Below are 23764 nucleotides of genomic sequence, written 5' to 3' on the forward strand. Positions count from 1 at the left end.
GTCAAAATTACATTACATGGATCTCATATCTCTTATGCTTAAATATTTACTTTTTATGCATGGTTGGGATTTCCATACACTTCAAACTATGTGATCATTTTACCATACCCGTGCCAACTCTTGTTTAATTTTTAGCCTATTTAGATGGGATGTCTTAGTACAATTATATATTGACAAATAACATTCCTGTGCAAAACTAAGCTCATTCCCCAATCATTTATCCATCCTCATTTTCACATACTTCCACACATTCAACAATATGCTATCTCTATCCACATAAGTTATTCCTACAGATTGACCATTATCATCGATTTATCCTCTGATGGAGAAGTTCTACAGCCTAGCATTCTGCATTCTGCAAACTCTGCAGGCTTTTCTGTATTATCTCCATCAGAGGATAAATACAGGGGCTTTTCTGTATTCTCTCCATCCACATTGTTAACGCGGAATACTGAGGTTTTTCTGTATTCTCTCCATATTTCAGTGGAAATCCTGTAGCGAAATGTTCTCACTTCATCTTCTATTTCATGCAATTTTCTACCACTTTTATTTAGCTTCCTCTCCTTTATCATGGTCTTCTATCGTTCCTCTGCTATGTCTCTCTATCTCTTCCTTTTTTATTCTCTGAAAACCGAAAAATGATGAATTGCTGAGTCTTCTGGGAATGGGCGGTTCGGGCAAAACATATCATAGGCGTCGCAGGCAATCGTGCGTTTGCCACATCGTCATCTTTCGCGGAGTCCACAGTCCAATCGTGGGCGCCAACTTCTGCAACGCAGAAAAGTTGATGGTAGAGTTCAACCTGTTGTTCCACGGGAGTTCTACAAAAAAATGGAATCTTTTTCCAAGGTTGTTTGCTGGACAAGCGCGGATGTGAAAATTTTCTTGTATTTTTTTCTGTGAAAGATTTCTTGTATCTTTTTCTCTCGTGAGGATATCTCGTATAGGGGGAATTCAGCATTGAGCTGTAAAAGAGGGCAGAGTGTTGTATAATTTTAGGAGTAGCTCTAAGAGAAAGCAATAAATTCATTTCATTGTATGACCTGTAATGTTGTATCGTGTGCAAAATTAGAATGAAGGCATCCACGCTATTAGATATGTTTCTATGGTATGAGGTTTCGCCTTTGTAATGTTTTGAAATGTATCTATTGTAGATTACTCAAACTCCTATGGATGTATTCTTTCAGTTGGCCCAACATTTCTGCATCACTTTGAAGTTATTTGATATATATGCACCAAAACAGTCCAGTAAGCAGCACAGTTTTAAGAAAAGCCAAAATAAGCAATACAAATACTTCTAGAGTGGTATTACTATTTTTATGCAGTATCCTGGATTAGGAACCGTTAATCTCTTTCTTATCAGGAAAATACAACTGATTAGGACCAACTTTGTACATTTCTGGTTCATGAATTTTATCCCAATGATAAACTATTTTTTGAGTTGATTCATGTAACTTAAACAAGGATCATGAGTGTCGGATCATTGAGAAGAAATTCAATTTGAAATATTATTAAGCTAGATCACCATCCTTCGGCATTTTTTATGATACTTTCTTCAAAATGCACCGAACAAAAGAGAACACAAACAAAGCTCATCAATTCTTTTGGTGCCATTTTCATCTAGATCACTTGGCCTTGCAGTCTACTGATGTTGGAGGGTATATAGTCTAAATTTCAACGCAATTACATCATGGATGGACTGCTTTTTGTTGTCTTTTCAGATTTTCTCTGAGAGTTAGAAATGATGCTTCTGACAAGCCAAGCATACATTATTTGGTCAGCTACGCCTGTTTTCTGCCAATGCATGGACCATAGATAGCTCGTTCACATCTTCCAGCATACAGATCAACCCACTAAAACAGCTACAGAGGCAGTACAACATCATCTTCTCCATTGTTTTTACTGTGTTTCTCTTAGATCTTTTAGTCATTTCAAGTACCTTAAATAAAGTATCCAAACTCTTACCGAGTAAGTATCCGGAGCAATTTAAGAAAGCTTGTCCTCAGTGTTAATAAGGTATGTTCCCATACAAATGGGATGCATGCAATCTATGATTTTTGTACGGATCTTGCATTATGGTTCTAGCATGACGTTATTTTGGTTCTCTATATTGAGTATGTTTAGAAATTTGTCCCTTGGGTTAGACCGACTCAGATCACTCTTGATTGTTTGATGTCATAGAATCTACTTATTATAATAGGCTTATTGATTAGAATATTTGTTAGGAAAAATTATTTTATTCTTTGTGAATTTATAATAATTATGAAAACATAAGATGTGTATATTTGAATTAAATTATGGAATATCAAGATTTGTTTTTTTTTTAATGACAAAACATTCATGATTTCTTGATACTATACAAATTAAATGTAATTCTACTAATGAAGTAAATCCTAAAAAGAGTTGGTGGATGAATTTTAAATTGAACTCTTCTTTAATGTTTCAACATTTGGTTTAAGATTATATGTATAAAGATTCTCCTAGTGATGCAATATAATTTTAAATTTTATTTCAAAAAATTAATGGTTATAATTTATGTTAAGATTAAGTGACTTCTAGTCTATTAGAGAAGTTTGACACACATGGAACAAATCTTTCTCAATGTATTGACCTGATGCTACAAGAAATGAGGTTGAGATCATGTCTTATATTGGTATTCTATATTACTTCTTGTGAGTCTAGAAAATTATTATACTAACTTTAATGAAGATAAGGGCATAAATTTATTGCCAAATTATGAATAGATCTTGGTTATTAACATAGTGTTTTAACTTTTATACACCTAAATTTTCTATAAGACAACCAAAGAAGCTTCAGGAAAAAATAAAAAAATTAGGCTATATTTTATACATAAAAAAGAGTTCCTAAATTTGTAATAAGGCACTTTCTATGATATTCAATTTATTTTTGTGATTTATAATTTTCCATGGAAGATTAAAAAGTTCTCAAAATATAGAGAATCATATCATAAAGATAATATCCAAACAAATCCATTTATAAGATTAATTTGAATCCCATTAGAATTATTTGTTCATATGAGTCAAATATTGGTAAATTGTTAGCAATAAAGACTGATGCCTTGATTGGTTACAAAGCCTTAATTCTAAAGAATAGGTAACTAAATTAATAAATCTTTAATAGTAAACAACGATTTGTTTTAATAAATATATTTTATTTTTCATTTAAAGTGCAATCCAATGATGAAACATTCATTCATAAAGAAAATATTTCAATCATCCATCATTGGTCCAACATACCACATATTTTAACTATGAAAAGATTCTTATAATTTATCCCTTCAAAGTAATTTATAAAAGAGTCCAGATTAGACACTAAAGACTAAATTACATACTAATGGTGGATCAACAAATGTGAACTTAGTGATATTATACTAATTATGGATATTTCTATATAGGTGAAATATGTCACCTTCAACAATTCTCTATTATAACATACATACATTATGGACATAATCTTTAAAGCTAGACATAAAAAACTCACATAAAAATATCTTGACACCAAGGACATTTAAATGATTAAAATGGCTAGAAAGTTCTTTAAGGGAAACTCATATTTATAACAAATAGGATTTGTAACCTTACTAATGATTTTCATTTATTTATTCTTTTGTAACATGAGAATCATGTTAATTATTGTAAACACTATTTGCCTCAAAAAGTACACTAACCCAAAATAGTATTTCCAATTCGACCTTTCCTTCTATTGTGATAATGAGGAAATGTGACATGGAAATTGCAAACCCAACATCATTATAATTATTTTAAATCACATTATAGATGACTTCCACTTGTATATGAATATCATATCTATACTACAAAATACTATACATATGTATGATCTCTTGGAAATTCACTCTCTTATAGTTACTCTCACAACTATAAGGGTAAAATGGAAAATACGAAACAAAATTTGTTATATTAATTCATTTGGACATAATTTTATTATAGTACAATTGGTTTTTTAAAGCCTTATTTTCATATATAAGTACCCACAAGAATGTATTTTCCTAGAAACTAACCCTTAGTAACTAGATATCTATTTTCTAACCTATGTAAAACTAACTTTTAGTATAATATTCTCTAACATTGCCCCCTTATTACATTAACCTGAACAAGAGTGTAACATTTGAGCCCTTATCAAGATTGATGATCACCAATTCTCCTCACTCACCTAGGAAAGATTAAACTAACTGCATTTGTGGATGTCTTGACTATCAGACCTACAACCATCTACATAATATGAGAGAGACATGAAAGTTTTACCAACCGACATGCATAATGAGACACATTTCCTTTGAAACTCCATATCTCCTCAATGTGTGTCTAATGCCTCCTCTAGTGTTGTACTTGAGACACCTTTCCTCTAAAAGTTCACATCTCCTCTGATTTCTTCTAATGCTTCCTCAATTGTTTTGGAAACTATCCCTCCTTACTATATAAATCATCAACCAAATGCCTGGACATACCTTCTCAAGTGTTATACAAATCAATAACCAAATGTGAATGCAAAAAGTAAACCCACAAGAAATATTGCCCCCATTGTTGCTTAAGGAACATATAATGCCAAGCCCCCTCTTTTCCTTAGGGACACAAATATGGTACTTCTTATGCCATAAATCATCCCTAGATGAAAGGCTAGTTTGAGATGATAAAGAACCTCCTACCTCTATTGGCCTCAAATATTTGATATGTCTTAAAACATTTTAATCAATAACATAGGAATCTCCTTAAGGCCTGATTGAATAAAACATGGATGGTTCTAAGAAAATAGACAAGTAAATTTCAAATCTATATGCACTATTTACAATGCATATTGAAACACCACATATAAAAAATACCCCAACCTTTAAGATAAACAATTTTTCTTCTTGCTCTACACGGACATGTCTAGGTTTCCCTATAATATTACATTACCCTTTTGATCACAAAAGAACATGTACAATCGCATCCTCTAAACTGTTAACTAACTTAATACCAAGTTTATTCATAAATAAAACAATAGTTTCTAAACCAACAAGATTTTGTACCATGTACTTATAATGATTCAATGAATACAAACCTTCACCTTCCTCTATGCATTTGCTCTTATAGCACTTGTTCAAATTTTGTATTAGTTCTCCTTGTATAGTGCACATGGAACATCAATTATCACCAGACTTGGTGTGAATTCTAGGCCCAAATATTCTTATCTCTTGCAAACTCTATAAATTATTCATAGCAATAACTTTCTCTATGATGTCAATCTATTCTTGTAGGGAAAATTCAATAGACCATATTTTAACATGTGTAACATAACCAATTTGCTATGGTTGTAACTACTTACAACTACCTTCTACCCTCTCATCATAGCTCCATTTGTGTAGAAATTAATGTAATTTAAATTCAAGACACAACATGATAATTTTAAGTCATGCAAATAGTTGGCTTAAATAAAAAAACATACAGAGTAACAATGCTACTTATACAAACAAGTGAACGCTTTCAAGAAATAGGTGTTATATGGTAAATTAATTATCTTTACCTATTAGCACAAACCAACTGACTAACATTGACCCAACCTTCTCACATTTCCCGCAACCATCCATGTGATTCATGTTTCACTTATGCTCAACTATCCTCCATTAATATTACTACTAACTCTATCTTACAATATTTGTAGCATTTATTATGTATCTGTCTATATATTGATTGAATGAAAATTAAATTTAGAGCCCCATATTGGGTTTTTTCTCTGTAGCCATGTTTATTTTCTTGATATCAAAGCCAAGGTTTAGCAGAGTCAAGTAGAGCTTCCCACAAATAGAACATTGTTGCAAGACACAAGATTGGTTAGTGCAGTTTGAAGACTAGTAGTGATCATGGGAAAGCTCGGGTCAAAGGAGATTACAGTTGTTAAATGCAGCTAAAGGATTCAAGGAGAGTGTGGTATGGAGAAAATGTCTAAAAATTTGACAAGTGCAACATTCTAATGTGAAGTGCTTTGTCTTTGTGATCCAGTTTGTTTCTCTATGTTTGTGCTCTCTTTGTGTCTTTGTGTTTCTTTATAGCCAGTTAACAAAGTTCTTCTTTGTCAACTCCTTGTATGTTTCCTTGTTGTGCTAATTGACCACCACCATGGATTGGGTAGTGTAGGGCTTGATCTGTATTGGTCAATGTTGTTTTCCTAAATGAGAAAGCTTGGGTTTCTTTGACATTCTTGGTATTTTGAATTTTTAAATGAGTTGTGAGGAAGGTAAAATCATGATGTTCCCTTCACCAACACACCTACTACCTCAATTAGTGTTGACACATCCTAAGAGTGTGATCAGGCTCCATACAATGTTCCTTCACATATTGTTCTTTCTATAATTGAAGATATTTCATCTATCATTGATATTTCTGAGTTCATTGATGTTCTTTGATAGCTTCTAATGGTTCAATGTAGCAATATTTACATTGTCTTCCTGAGTTAGCTCATTGGGATACATTTGTACTAAGCATTTAATCATTATTTGAAAAGTCCCACATTGAAAACTTGGAGGACATCATTGAGGACATTCATATCCTCTTGTTTGATAGTCCCAATGGAGTTGATTCATCTTGTTTCAATGTTATGGGTGCATCTTCAAACCGTCTTTTACTCTCTTTTCCTATATTTGCTTCTATCATGGCAATACCAAATTCACATTGGTCTAACTATCACCAAAGATCCATGGTCATAGTACTTGAATCCTCTATTGTACTTGATTCATCTTATTAACATTAGCCACACATTAGAATTGGCTTAAACACATTTAAGAATAATTTGGAGGGGGCATCTTTTTCTTTTGACAACAATCTACATTGGTCTTCAACAGATTTTGGATTGCCATCTTCATCATTGTGGCCTATAACACTTAATTTTTTCGGATATGTTTTGGCATCAACATGGGGACAATTGAGAAGAGTTCTGAGGCATCATATATATTGAGTTTTCTTATCTCACTTTCCTTCAAGGATTTGGAAGATAATTTATATACTTCATGGTTTTATTTCTTCCTAAGGGGAGGAATGTTGTTTGACATGGCTAAATGATCTTTAGCATTTAGTTTCAAATATCTACCATCACTGCAAGAGAATCTTCATTATAGGGGGGTTCATGATCTCTTTTCTTCTTCTCTCTTATGGGAAGAACTTTTTCCTCATAAGAGATTTTGGAATTCTAAAAAATCCAAGATCTTAGTTTTCCTTATTTAGGGGGAGCTTATTATAATCTTATTATATTTCTTCATCTCCTTGAATCACTACAATAATTTTAATAACACTAAAAAACTCTACCATGCTAGTAATATTTGAAAATCCTTCTACACCAAACCAACATCTCATTAGCTTCTCCCATTATACATGTATTTCCATACAAATACTATTTTCTCGTACTAGCCACCATTTTTTTTTGTAATCCTCTGTTTTTACATGTGCCCTACCTTTGTGGTGCTCTCAAAGGAATTTTCCAATTTCCTTGAAGTAACCACTAAGAAGGTGTCACACTTATAATCCCCTATGTAAGTTCCATACAATAATGGTGCATATTGAGTGTTGGCATAAGAAACACCTATACATGGTACAATTTCCTACTTAAATTCCAATTCCTCCCTATACAACTATAAAATCCTTGTGTTGACTATTCCTACCTTCCCAAGTCCTCTCTATCCAACCACCATGTTGTTGTGGCACTTATATAGTGCTGGTGTAGGTTTCACCCCTTTAATGGGACCTACATTGCCTTCCCCCATTAACCCATTACAATAATAGTATCCTTGTGATACCTTCCTAGTGTCACCTATGTAATGCTAGTGCATGTGGTTCATGTGACTATGTTTTTTATTCCTTCATGTACAAGTACAACATGCTAATATCACACATGCCTAATTTTTGAGTTTATTTGTACATAAGTTCTATCTTATTGTGTTAAATGCACAATGTTGGAACAAAGAACACCCCTACATGATTCTAGTTTTACCTTTCTCAATTAATACCCTACATATGTGTGTCATATTAATAGTATAAATTTCATAGTGTTAGTGCAAGTTCCAACCCTATGTAGTTCCTATACCTATCTTTCCCCTCTGAACCCCTAATCCTTGTGTAAATTTTAAATTACCCCTTCCCTCTTGCATAGATGCTAAGTGTGCTAGATAAATGTCTCTTTATCCTATTAAAAAACACTATAAATTTGCAAAAACAATACAAACATGGATAAGGTATAACTCTTACTATTGTTGGTCATATTGTAGGATGCAAACACTCCCACATGCTTTCACTCAAGTGATCTACTTGAGTTACCCCAATCTCAATTTTTTTCATCTCTAGAGCTTCTTTTCTCTCTTCCTTTCTTATTTCTTTTATCTCCTTTTCCCATTAAAAACTAAATTTTCCTTCATTTTTTCCCTTTGTTTATTCTTTCCTAATCCTCCTAAGCCTTATTTATTTTTCAAGAGACCCTAAACTCCATTTATCCCACTAGATGTCTCAAAGAGGAATAACAATACTCTTTTCTCATTAGCATTCTTTCACGCATTTAGGGAAACTCATCACCAATTTTCTTATTTGTATAATTTATTTTTAAAATGACAACTACTTCTAATCACAATGTCATAGCAAAGAGGTGCAAGATATGCACCTTTTAAATGCACTCTTTCACATCAATTTCCTACAAATTATATAATTAATTTTGTTAATTATCTCAACTTTAACTAGTATCCACCATATATTAATCAATTAGAATAACTTGGTAACTCAATTTTGTGTTGCAGTTAATTATTTATTCAACTAGTGTCACTACTAACCCCCTTGACATCCCTATTATTAATTAGCTAAATCTATTTAATCAATTAAACTTAGTCTAGAATTACTCCCGCTAATCAATTATATAACATATTCACTTAATTTATTAGGATAATCTATCAATCTTTAATATTCTTTATTTATTTTAAAAGTGTAACTTGTACAATTAAAATCCAAAAGACCATGTCCTCTAATCTCCACCGTCCATTTCAAATCTAAAGAATCATCTAGGTTTTCCATCTTCACACATGCCTCCCCAAGATACTTGTACCCACTCCTTTCTTAGATATTTGTGAGCATGTAATAGGGTGAATTCACAAAGCTGGATCCCACTTTTGCCAACGAAGGAATTTGGCAAAAGTGGGAACTTCGATTTTCTTGGTGTTCGAGCGAAATGGTAATGTTCGCTCGGACTACCCCTAGGAGTCCGAGCGAACCCAACTGCGAGCCTGGGTTCGCTCCAACCATGGGTAAGTTTTGGGTTCAAGTGAACCCACTTAAATATTAATATTTTAATGGGTTAGAGCGAATCCCCCATTCGCTCGAACCATTTTCAGTTAGTGTTTTTTTTTAAATTTATAAATAGCGAAAATGACAGTTAAAAGGTCATTATCAAATTTGACTTTTTATGTCTGGTGGGGGTTGGATCAAACCAGTCGTCAGCATCACGTCACCAAGCTTTGTCTGCAGTAGTTAGCATCTTTCCTATTTCAGTTTCCGACCAGGTGCACAAAACAACCCTTTGTTTGGTTTAATAATGTCTTTTTTTATTGAATTTGTAAATAATTTGTTTGTTAATTAATTTTTTTAATTAAATAATTGTATATAGTTATTGTTTTTCAACATTTTAGAAAAATGTTTGATAATTTATTGTTTTTCATTATTTTAGAAAACAGTTTGATAATTTAATGTTTTGACTAAAATCTGTCAATTTGTTTTTAAAATTACATAATTGTATAGATGTATATTTTTTTCAACATTTTAAAAAATTGTTATGAAAATCATAGAAAACTTAGAACTTGTAGTAAATCAGAACTTAGAAAAAGATTAGCAAAAAAAGAAAAACGTTAGAAAAATTAATAAATTTTAATTTAAATAAACATTCAAAAATTTAGATAACAAATTTAAACAAATTAGACAAAATAAATTTCCTCTACAATGTGACCCATTTTCACATTCTATTACACGCACAACATGACCCCTTAAGACCACATATGCCCTGATGACACTATACGTTCCCTTAGGAGGTCATAGAGGATCACATATAACATACTAGTGTAAATGTATGACATTCCCTTTAGGATCACATCTAGTGTCCTAAGGGGTCATACGTGGTCCTAAGGGGTCACATATGTTTTATAACACATGCGTGACCCCTTAGAACCGCATATGACCCCTTATAAAATTGTAGTGTGAACGACATACCCCTTAGTCCATCAAATAGTGTCTTAACACATGTGTGACCCATTACAACCGCATATATGACCCTTTATAAAATCCTAGTGTGAATGACATACCCCTTACTCCATCACATAGCGTCTTAAGGAGTCGTATGTGGTCCTAAGGGGTCACACATGCATTAACACATGTGTGACCCCTTAGTAGGTCACATAGGACCCCTTATAACATCCTACTATACATATGACATTCCCCTTAGGATCACATAGTGTCATAAGGGGTCATATGTGGTCCTGAGGGGTCATGCATGTGTTATAACATATGCATGACCCCTTAGAACTGCATATGACCCCTTATAAAATCCTACTGTGAACGACATACCCCTTAGTCCATCACATAGTGTCTTAAGGGGTCATATGTTGTCCTAAGGGGTCACGCATGCATTAAAACATGCCTGACCCCTTAGTAGGTCACATATGACCCCTTATAACATCCTACTATACATATGACATTACCCTTAGGATCATATAGTGTCCTAAGGAGTCATATGTGGTTAGAGCCACATATGACCCCTTATAAAATCCTAGTGTGAATGACATACCCCTTAGTTCATCACATAGTGTCTTAAGGGGTAGTATGTCCAGTCCTAAGGGGTCACACATGCATTGACACATGTGTGACCCCTTAGTAGGTCACATATGACCCCTTATAACATTCTACTATACATATGACATTTCCTATGTGTCCTAAGGGGTCATATGTGGTCCTAAGGGCTCACGCATGCATTAACACATGCGTGACCCCTTAGTAGGTCACATATGACCCCTTATAACATCCTACTATACATATGACATTCCCCTTAGGATCACATAGTGTCATAAGGGGTCATGCATGTGTTATAACATATGCATGACCCCTTAGAACCACATATGACCCCTTATAAAATCCTACTATGAACGACATACCCCTTAGTCCATCACATAGTGTCTTAAGGGGTCGTATGTTGTCCTAAGGGGTCACACATGCATGACCCCTTAGTAGGTCACATATTACATTTTCCTAAGGATAACATAGTGTCATAAGGGGTCATATGTGGTCCTGAGGGGTCATTCATGTGTTATAAGATATGCATGACCCCTTAGAACCGCATATGACCCCTTATAAAATCCTACTATGAATGACATACCCCTTAGTCCATCACATAGTGTCTTAAGGGGTCGTATGTTGTCCTAAGGGGTCACGCATGCATTAACACATGTGTGACCTCTTAGTAGGTCACATATGACCCCTTATAACATCCTACTGTACATATCACATTCCCCTTAGGATCATATAGTGTCCTAAGGGGTCATATGTGGTTAGAACCACATATGACCCCTTATAGAATCCTAGTGTGAATGACATACCCCTTAGTCCATCACATAGTGTCTTAAGGGGTTGTATGTTGTCCTAAGGGGTCACACATGCATTAACACATGCGTGACCCCTTAGTAGGTCACATATGACCCCTTATAACATCCTACTATACATATGACATTCCCCTTAGGATCACATAGTGTCATAAGGGGTCATATGTGGTCCTGAGGGGTCATGCATGTGTTATAACATATGCATGACCCCTTAGAACCACATATGACCCCTTATAAAATCCTACTATGAACGGCATACCCCTTAGTCCATCACATAGTGCCTTAAGGGGTCATATGTTGTCCTAAGGGGTCATGCATGCATTAACACATGCGTGACCTCTTAGTATGTCACATATGACCCCTTATAACATCCTACTATACATATGACATTCCCCTTGGGATCATATAGTGTCCTAAGGGGTCGTATGTGGTTAGAACCACATATGACCCCTTATAGAATCCTAGTGTGAACAACATACCCCTTAGTCCATCACATAGTGTCTTAAGGGGTCATATGTTGTCCTAAGGGGTCACGCATGCATTAACACATGCATAACCCCTTAGTAGGTAACATATGACCCCTTATAAAATCCTACTATACATATGACATTTCCTATGTGTCCTAAGGGGTCATATGTGGTCCTAAGGGCTCACGCATGCATTAACACATGCGTGACCCCTTAGTAGGTCACATATGGCCCCTTATAACATCCAACTATACATATGACATTCCCCTTAGGATCACATAGTGTCATAAGGGGTCATATGTGGTCCTGAGAGGTCATGCATGTGTTATAACATATGCTTGACCCCTTAGAACCGCATATGACCCCTTATAAAATCCTAGTGTGAACGACATACCCCTTAGTCCATCACATAGTGTCTTAAGGGGTCGTATGTTGTCCTAAGGGGTCACATATGACCCCTTATAACATCCTACTTTACATATGACATTCCCCTTAGGATAATATAGTGTCCTAACATATGACGTGTTAGATCTCTCTATTCTTGAATTTTTTATGTATGTCAAAGATTTAAATATGTACACGTGTTAGATCTCTCTATCTCTCTGAAATATATGTTATCTCTAGATCTGTAATATATGTTCTCTCTCTCTCTCACTAAAATATTTGAAATTTTTACATTTACTTTTTGAAAATGAAAATGATCTCTCTCTCTCATGAAGATTTATATGTATATATTCTCTCTCTCTATCTCTCTCTCTCTCATGAAAATGATCTCTTTCTCTCTGCTTACGTATTTATTTTAACTTTATGACATGTACCTAGATAGATGGCATCCTAGGATATAGCTTCGTAGGCTCCTGATCAGGATCCACCTTCGCAGGCTCCTAATCAGGATCCAACTGCATAGGCTCCACATCAGGATCCACCTATGCAGGCTCCACATCAGGAGCCACCACAGCAGGATCCTCCACAGTAGGATCCCCCCTTGCCCGACATTGCTACTATTTTTCATTACAGTGATTTGGAGTTGCATAGGTTGAGGGCCATACTAGATGACCCTCGTATTGATGGCATGTACAAGAATACATGCACGTCCATTTTTGACAATTTCCAAACATTGAGGGACCGCTTAGTATCTCATAACTCATTCTCACCTGAGGTTATAGAGGATATATATAGACAGTTGAGGAGTGAGGTGAGGGGTCCTCATTCTTTTGCTGATGTGGTGGGGGTGGTCTCGAAGGAGACCATCAAGGAGAGATACTTCCCACAATATCAGGAGAAGAGTAAGGTGAGGGGATATTACGTTACCAGATGTATCGACCCAAAGGTTGCATCACTGATTTACCCATGATTCTTAGCAGCCCATGGTCATTATCCTAATAATGACCAGATTCCATTATACTTTGCATAGCAGGTATTTGCTAAGGTTCATTGTCAAATGAAACCAAACTACCTTGATATTCAAGAATATTGTGGACAGGGGAGGGGTAGGATTGCTAATAGAGATGCATATTGTAGGCATGATAGAGCTCTGCCTAGACACAGGGACCTTGTTGGCCAGAGATTTTTAGTAATAGTCCCAACCATGGTACCCATAGCAGATCACGTTGTGATTGCTTCTCAAAGAGAAGCAATTGATAGGATTGGACAGATTGCATCAGCAACAGCCACCATATCTTCTGACAGGGTGGGCAAATATATGATGAGTCGACCACATTCGTGATCATCCATAGATCATGCATCTTCTAGTCAATGGGGGGCTTCAGATTCAAATGATCAGTATATTTCCACTGGCATCCCCTCCCCAGATGAGGTAGCAGCTATAGTCAGAGGTAGTAGACATGTACAGATGTCACAGTATTTAGCCAAGGACCTACTACATGCTTATAGTTTTATTTCATCTCGACTTGGGATACCATTGGGTGATGTTAGAGAGGAGATTCTCAGAGATGGTTAGGCTACAGTGGCATCGACGCATACCACAAGGTAGTCATAGAATTCTCATCACTCTACGAATGCTCCAGGCACTGACCCACCTACAGATCACTCTGTTGCTGCAGAGGAGGAGCTACGAGCTAATCAGCTCCATATCACAGATGAGGGCCGGTTGGATTCATTTGAGGAGGAGATACGAGCTGATTAGGTACATATCACAGACGAGGGTTTGGACTCATTTGAGGATCAACTGAGAGATTTGAGCCATACTGGATTTATGGACATGCTACTACAATCAGACACTTCATCCATGATGCCCAATCATCTAGTTAGCCCCTTGCACTCCTCAGTGATACGTACAGCTAGAGAGAGATATGCAAGCACGAGTGATGTTGTTGATATGATCACGGGACAGGATCAAACTATACAGCCTACTCCAGGTGATACACAAGTATGTACATGTACATGTGCATTTAAATTTTTAGAAGATATGTATAAATGTTGCAAATTTGTACCTGATAAATCTATATATATAGATCATGTTTAATAAATAATCTAGAGTTCTAAGTTTTAATTTGTTGATCATTTAAATTGATTGTGGACTAATCCTTAAATTGACAGTTATCTCATGTCACTCCTTCCTTGAGCTCTGAGCATGTGCGTAGGAGAGATTCTTTAGATGTTGTTAGTGTATAGGTTAGTTATGGTTTTTGGTACATATATGTACATGTATGTATGTACATGCACGTTACAATTTATATTTAAATTTTTATTTAACTCTACTTGGATTTGATGTATATGCACATCTAGAGAGATAGATATATTATATTTAATATTTAAATAAATTCTACTTTTGTAGGACTCCCCCTCAGATGGTCGCTCAGTTCGTAGCCGACATGATCCCTGTTGATTTGCTCCAAACTTTATAGCTCATTTACATTTATCTTTTTATATACTTTCATATTATATATATTCATGCACATACATGAAGTTTAGACTCTAGATTATACTTTATACCTAGTTTGTGTTTGACTCTAGATTATACTTTATACTTTATACATGGAGTTTAGACTCTAGATTATACTTTATACCTGGTTTGTGTTTGACTCTAGATTATACTTTATACTTTATACATGGAGTTTAGACTCTAGATTATACTTTATAAGTTTTATACATGTTTGATTATATTAGATTTATACATGTTTGATTATATTCTAGATTTATACATGATGTTTGATTAAATTAGATTTAAATACATGTTTGATTAGATTGTATATTTCATGCATGTACAACGAAGTTTAGACTCTACATTATACTTTATACCTGGTTTGTATTTGATCAGATTATACATGTTTGATTATATTAGATTTATACATGTTTGATTAGATTAGATTCAAATACATGTTTGATTTTTAAACAAAAGAGTATGTATGATTATACATGTTTCAAGATTTTCAAACAAAAGAGTATGTATGAAATGAACAAACTAAACTTAATAGGTCATGTATTGAATAGTTCACATGGTATGTATATTACATAGGTATGTATATTGTAGGTATGTGAGCTTCTAGGTATGTATATTGTAGTTAAATAGTTCACAACATGTACATGTCCTAATTCCATATTAAATATCAATTTTACAAATGTACATATTACATTCTAATTTAAATATGCATTTTTTAATTAAATAAACATACAATTACATACAATTAAACATGCACATTTAAATACATCCTAATTTGATATAATGTATAAATAAACTTAAAAAATATTTATCCTTTAGTTTCAAATGTTCAAGTTACTTGAGTTCTAGAATTTATCTTGATTGTATTAGATTTAAATACATGAAATGATTTTCAAACAAAAGAGTATGTATGATTACATGTTTCAAGATTTTTAAACAAAAGAGTATGTATGAAATGAACAAACTAAACTTAATAGGTCATGTATTGAATAGTTCAAATGGTTTGTATATTGCATAGGTATGTATATTGTAGGTATGTGAGCTTCTAGGTATGTATATTGTAGTTAAATAGTTCACAACATGTACATGTCCTAATTCCATATTAAATATCAATTTCACAAATGTACATATTACATTCTAATTTAAATATGCATTTTTTAATTAAATACAAATACAATTACATACAATTAAATATGCACATTTAAATACATCCTAATTTGATATAATGTATAAATAAACTTAAAAAATATTTATCCTTTAGTTTCAAATGTTCAAGTTACTTGAGATCTAGAATTTATCTTGATTGTATTAGATTTAAATACATGAAATGATTTTCAAACAAAAGAGTATGTATGAAATGAACAAACTAAACTTAATAGGTCATGTATTGAATAGTTCACATGGTATGTATATTACATAGGTATGTATATTGTAGGTATGTGAGCTTCTAGGTATGTATATTGTAGTTAAATAGTTCACAACATGTACATGTCCTAATTCCATATTAAATATCAATTTTACAAATGTACATATTACATTCTAATTTAAATATGCATTTTTTAATTAAATACAAATACAATTACATACAATTAAACATGCACATTTAAATACATCCTAATTTGATATAATGTATAAATAAACTTAAAAAATATTTATCCTTTAGTTTCAAATGTTCAAGTTACTTGAGATCTAGAATTTATCTTGATTGTATTAGATTTAAATACATGAAATGATTTTCAAACAAAAGAGTATGTATGATTATACATGTTTCAAGATTTTTAAACAAAAGAGTATGTATGAAATGAACAAACTAAACTTAATAGGTCATGTATTGAATAGTTCACATGGTATGTATATTGTATAGGTATGTATATTGTATGTATGTGAGCTTCTAGGTATGTATATTGTAGTTAAATAGTTCACAACATGTACATGTCCTAATTCCATATTAAATATCAATTTTACAAATGTACATATTACATTATAATTTAAATATGCATTTTTTAATTAAATACAAATACAATTACATACAATTAAACATGCACATTTAAATACATCCTAATTTGATATAATGTATAAATAAACTTAAAAAATATTTATCCTTTAGTTTCAAATGTTCAAGTTACTTGAGTTCTAGAATTTATCTTGATTGTATTAGATTTAAATACATGAAATGATTTTCAAACAAAAGAGTATGTATGAAATGAACAAACTAAACTTAATAGGTCATGTATTGAATAGTTCACATGGTATGTATATTACATAGATATGTATATTGTAGGTATGTGAGCTTCTAGGTATGTATATTGTATTTAAATAGTCCACAACATGTACATGTCCTAATTCCATATTAAATATCAATTTTACAAATGTACATATTACATTCTAATTTAAATATGCATTTTTTAATTAAATATAAATACAATTACATATAATTAAACATGCACATTTAAATACATCCTAATTTGATATAATGTATAAATAAACTTAAAAAATATTTATCCTTTAGTTTCAAATGTTCAAGTTACTTGAGATCTAGAATTTATCTTGAACTTACATTAAAATTCAATTCATGTGGGTTGAACCACATGTGTACTTTGGATTACTAAATGTATATATAGTTCATACCACATCAAGTGGTTCACAACTCTCTTCAATAACACTTAATATTTTGTCATGATCTTCACTATCTAGTCTCCACTTTTGAGACCGCCCTCGATGTGGAACTGTTTGAAGAATTAGGCCAACAGCAATGACCAAGTGACTATACTGATATACCTTGTTGTCAATTTGGTATTCAGTGAAATGAATCCCATGTTGAACAATTTTAACTTGTTTGAAATATGTCCCTTGCACTACAACTGATCCTGCATCTACATGTATATAAGAAACGTGAGAAATTAAAAAATTTCACATAAGCTATTTGTACATGTACATATTCAAATCAAAACTCAAACCTATGGGAAATGGCATTCCATCACTGATCTTAGATTTTGATAACTTCTTTCTCTCTTCTGTGCAACACAATAAATAATAACTAACACCTTCTATATTTCCATCTTCTACTATGACTGCAAAAATATCTTTTGCAATTTGACACAAGTTAAACAAATTCTAAGTTATATGTCATTTTTAAGGAAATTTTTACATGTGTACATCATGTATGTACCTTTTTTAATCAATCCTGAAATATGATCATAATCACTAGAAATCAAAGGAATGTCTTCAAAGTTTTCATCCTCATTTGAATCCTCGTATGTGTCAGAAACATCTAGTGGCACCATTTTCCATTCACTAACATATCCAAGCTCTTGGTTCTTGCAATCAACATAGTTTTCAAAAATGCATTCAGAACAAAAACATGAATAATCCCTAGTGTATAATGTCCATGGGCGATTATCTGTACTCATGACACAATGCAAAGATCTTGTCCTCTCCACACTCTTGCATCCATGCATTGATTTTCTATCCACATCTGCAAATTGTACATGTGTACAAGAATGTACATGTAGATCAAGTTGTTAAATTAAAAAAAATTAAATAAAATACTAAAAGAGAACACATATCGGTTATCTCCCAAAACACTCTATATGGAATGGGCCTGTATGTTCTCGATGATGATTCCCTAGGATAATTAGGTTGCTCAAAGTGTTTCTTACACCATTCAACAACATCATGTACATTTTCTATATGTTCTCCTGTGTACTTTATTTGATGATTTCTTAGAGCACATTTGATACAAGCTCTTGTACCATCATGTTCACCCTTTCCATGACCACTCTCAAAAAAACTCCAAACATGTGGTATTTTGTCATTTAGATGATATCTACATAGTGCATAAAATGGCCTCGAAGATTTGAATTGTGCCGCACATCCATCAGACCAAACAAAATGTTTAACTATTGTTATGCCTCTATCTTTCAAATATTCAAAAAACTTCTTAAAGCAATGTTGTACAAAAAGTGTGCCATGCTCCTTATCATCACTGATATAGAAGTGGTACTCTTTCTTAATGACACAATTTTCAAATGTACTATCAACACCATCCAAATTCATCTGTGCATGTCGATAACACACATGCACGAAAATAGTGATTTGCTTTGAAAAGTAATACTCTGATTGAATCTCTTTTTGATGTGCAAAAGAGTAATTCTCTGCGAAGTCAACTACAGATAGAATAGTTCCAAGTGGGAAAGTGTCTCTTAATCTTTTAAATTGTTTTTCTTGCCGCTTGGCAAAAAAACCATGGCATATGTATGGTTTTATCAACTTACAAAAATTTTCCATAAATGTTCCAATAGGTATTTCCTCTTCTACATAATCTAGCCTTGTAGATTCCTTTCCAAATTTTGTTTCAAATTTTTTGTACTTGTAACTCTTGCAATTTACCATCTTCCTCATGTCAGTATCTTCATCTCTCAAAGGCAATTTAGCGAAGTCCCCGCATGTTCCACAAATTCCTCTTATGCAATTTATTTGATCGGTTGCATTATCATCTGATTTATCACATAAGATGGATGCTATAAATTGACTTGTTCGTTTAGGAGGAGCATTTTCATAACCATCATTATCTTCTCTAATATTTCGAAACTCCTGATAGTACAAGTCAAATTCGATGTGATAACGACAACAACAAGTTTCAAAAACTTTTTTTAACTTCCCATAATATGGCCTTAACCATTCAAACATGGTTTGTCCAATCTTTATATGAGGGTTTGTTTTAGTAAACAATACATACAATTCATGTTTTGTTGTGTCTATCCAATGTTTTACATGGAGATCATAACGATCAGGACCAATCCTTTGCTTGATAACATCTCTACTATTTGATGAAGGGTGAGTATTATCATTCCAAAAACTTGTCACAAAGTTCCTAACAACATCTTCAATTCTATTAGAATGAGGAGCTCTACACATAATTGCCCAATTCCCTTTTGAGGTAGTATCACCCAAAATCTTTCTCCTTTTAACATATTTAGATATTGTCCTTCTACTAAAACCAAACTCAGATGACAGTGAAGAGATTTGTCTTTTTTGAGGCAATCTTTCATTTACTAAAGATGTCAACATCACTCTTCTTGAAATGGTCTTATCTAGTTTTCAAGATTTTTTACCAATGTTCACCAAACCTTTCTTAACATTATCAACAATAGATTTTTGTAGCTGAGAAGATTTCCTCTTTTGACTTGTTGTATCTATACCCAACAATTTCATTGGATCTATTAAGTCTTTATGAGAAAGTACAATTGATAACAATTGAGCTTTTTCTAGTGTAGTATCAAGATTGTTGAAATGAGACATTATTTCTTTTCCACTTTTATTCATTGACCTCCTTTTAGTATGTCTAGGTTCTTAACTGAGACGTTTCAACTCATTCACATCCATTTCAAGTAAATGATCTAAATTTTAATAAGAAATATTTCTCTTCACTTGTTTAGCTAGATCCACAATATGCTCATCCATATCAATGGTAGGAGGTAAGGAGCCTGACCCCTCTCCTTCAAAGGTCTCCATTGGCTCAACTTGGACAATCTCCTCCCTATGTTCATCAACTATATTGTGTTCTTCAACAGGTTCATTTGCCCGTTCTGCACATAATTTAAGCTCATTTGTGTAAGGTTCTTGAGTTAATCAGAGATTATTCAATTAGGATTAAGAATAGGGGTGAATTTGGCTTAAAGCTTTACATGTTAAAATTAGCCCATTCAATTTGGTTTATTAAATTTAATTACTTTCAGGACCTTATTGTTTAAACTCTAATTAAATTACCTGTTTAAATTAAAGTTCAATTTGTTCTTAGGTTAGGATAAAAGTTCAATCTCTAATTTTGAGCACTAATTTAACACATAAAATAAAATTTTGATAAATTAGAAATTCCAATTTTGAAAATTAAAAGTACAAATTTTTTGATGCATGCATACGATAACTTAGGTGACCTCATATTAAAATCAATATGACCACATTTGAAAAAACATTTCACAATTAATATACTTAACTACCCTTAAGACAGATATATTGTGTGATATTAAAGGACCTATCACATGAAATTACTTGTACATGTAGATTAAATATTCAATATATATAATTTAGAACCTAGAAATTATGACATAATAGGTCTTATTAATTTTATGACTTAATAGGTCTTATCTATTATAAATGAACTTAATTATATAAGAGAAAAATGCAATTACACAACAAGCAAGTTGATGGAATTTGAAATTTGCAAATACACATGTATTATCTCAAATTAATTATGTTTTCCAATTAAAACAAAATTATTTTTAATCCTATTATTTCCAATTAATTTAATTAAGATTTTTTAAATTAATTTTCATTAAAAATATTGGATAAAAAATATTGAGTTTGAATTAATTGATACGTAATACATATTAAATTAAATAGAAATAAAATTAAAAATACATACTTGCATCATGATATCTATGTCTTCTTTGTTCTCGATATCTTTCTTCCATTTCGGGAGAATAATTCCTTGAAGTCTTATTTTGCCTTGTCTTCTTGTTCCCCATGCTTTTACAAAAAACCTTCAAATTATTGCCTTCAAAATAATTTTCAAATGTCTTCTCTCATCCAAAAATGCAAATTATTTTAATCATTTGTGTGATAAAAAATGAAAAAAATTATGGACATTTATATGACTCCATAAATGAAAAAAAAAAAAATGCGTTGGCCAGAGTTCGAATGAAAGCTGACAGTTAAAAATTGTTGGGTTCGCTCAAACATGTCCATTACAAAAGTGTGCATGCCAAAATCGAGCTCATTGGTTCGAGGAAATGGGGGTTCGCTTGAACCCTTTTGGGTTCAAGCAAACCCAATTCGCTCGAACTAGTGTTCATTCGAACCTTCAAATTAAAAGTTTCTCCCAAAAAAATTCAGAGTTCTGAAGAATTAATGACTTTGGAGCTCTGGTTGAAAGCATGAATTAAATAATCTTGATAACCCAAAAATATTAGATGGTAGTACTCAAAGGAAGCTTTCCAATGAGTATAATTTTGTTATATTTTGAATTTATTATGTTCTTGTTTTTTTAATTTTATGAAAAATTGGTTTTTCACCGAACATGAACTTCTCTATTCAACGCATTGGAAAAAATAAGAAACTAATTCAAAAAAAATCTGAAAAATATCTATGCCCCTAGTATTGATGTCTTCTTTCTAAAAAAAAAAAAAAAATTGAATTTCGATTTATATAGAACAAGTTATGTGTTCAAACGTAAACCTATGTTTGAATTATGACTAGTTGGACTTCAAAACTTTATAAAATGAAAAATATTGAACATATCACTATAAAACCAAATGCAAGCCCTGGATATTGATGTTACAAACCAAAATTCGAAAGAATTGAGTTTTTATCATTTATAGAAAAAAGGTTATGCATTTCGGGAGGCACATCACTCTTAAAAAATGTAGTTTGTTGTAAAAAACTACTTTTCGAGGGAGATGGAAAAAAAAAATTTAAATCCTTCAAAAAAATTTGAAAAAAATGTATATAGAATCTACAAACAAAATGCTAGAAATCACTAATTTACATCATCTTCAAATTTTTAATAGTTTAAAAGTTATAGTTCTCGGAAGTTGAAGATTATTTTAAAAATGTACATCTCAGTGTCAAAAGTGGCAAAAAAGTGGGAACCATTATTGTGAGTTCACCCAATACATGGATTATTGGCAATATGGAAGGATTGATTATGTGTTGCATTGATGTTTTATCATTGATGTCAACACTAGCTATTATGGTTGGTTACCGACAGATAGGTTTTGGTTACTGATAGAAGATCTAGTGTTACCGACAGAAGAGACTATCTGTTGGACACTTCCGACATGTTTGGGTCAATGGAATATGTTTGGTTCTATGTGTTACATGCTTCTGGAGCATCTCTTGGTCAGTTGGTATTGACTTGGTGATCGGATGCTATCATACAATCTAGTAAACTCTTATCGGCATGGGTTTAATGTTTTACTGACAAAATTATTTTTGAGAATCTGTGACAGGATGCAGGAGATGATCCCTAATTGTGCTTCAACCAGTTGGATACATCAATTTGGCATGGTGTACCCAAAATAGGTCTGGTGCCTATCTAGAATATGAACCGGTATCATGTTAACATGATCTCTACATGTTACCGGGATGATTTATGGATTGGTTAATATTGTTTTGGTCTAAAGCCAAAATGGCATATCATTGTAATATGGATGTATGTAATGATCTTATTGTAATATCTTTTAGGTGGCCGACCTAATTGGTTTAGGCCTTAGGGTTTGTATAAATCAATGTAAGATCTCATTGCAAATTATGGCAATGGTGTGGACAACAAAAAAGGAATGTAATGTGTGAAAATTGTAATATCATTCAAGCAAAGGATTAGGTCGATCATTGAAGATCGAATTGGGTTTATGTAAGAGGTCAAAAACCTCAGGTATTGAGATTAACTGGGACTGTAATTAGGCATGGTAGATGCTATCTTTGGTATTTCATTCTACTGAATTATTGTCTAATTATCTTGAGGTGGTTTTAACACCTCTATAGTTAGTGAGACTCTTTGTAATGAGCAGTGCACTCTAGGTAGTGTGCCTTCCTGCATGTACACGCCCCTCATTGTATCACATACTTTCTGCAGAAGTATCATCTGATTGTGGGTAGGTTTCCCACTGTGGTTTTTTCCTTTACCAGGTTTTCCACATACAAATCATGGTGTTATGTGGTATGGTTGCATTGTGTTGGTTATCTATTTCATTTTTAAGGTGCATT

At 32.8% G+C, this 23764-nt stretch overlaps 1 protein-coding gene across 1 annotated transcript in view; it reads right to left on the reverse strand.

The window, feature by feature from the left end:
• Positions 1-592: 592 nt before the first annotated feature.
• The window catches only part of LOC131064093 (ankyrin repeat-containing protein At5g02620-like), a 31894-nt gene continuing 8722 nt past the window's right edge, over positions 593-23764 (reverse strand). Inside the window, exon 4 of the mRNA XM_057998119.2 lies at positions 593-965. Coding sequence (XP_057854102.2) covers positions 593-965 — 373 coding nt within the window. The remainder of the gene's footprint in view (positions 966-23764) is intronic.

This window comes from Cryptomeria japonica, chromosome 5 (genome assembly GCF_030272615.1).
Source record: "Cryptomeria japonica chromosome 5, Sugi_1.0, whole genome shotgun sequence".
In the NCBI taxonomy this organism is placed as follows: Eukaryota; Viridiplantae; Streptophyta; class Pinopsida; order Cupressales; family Cupressaceae; genus Cryptomeria; species Cryptomeria japonica.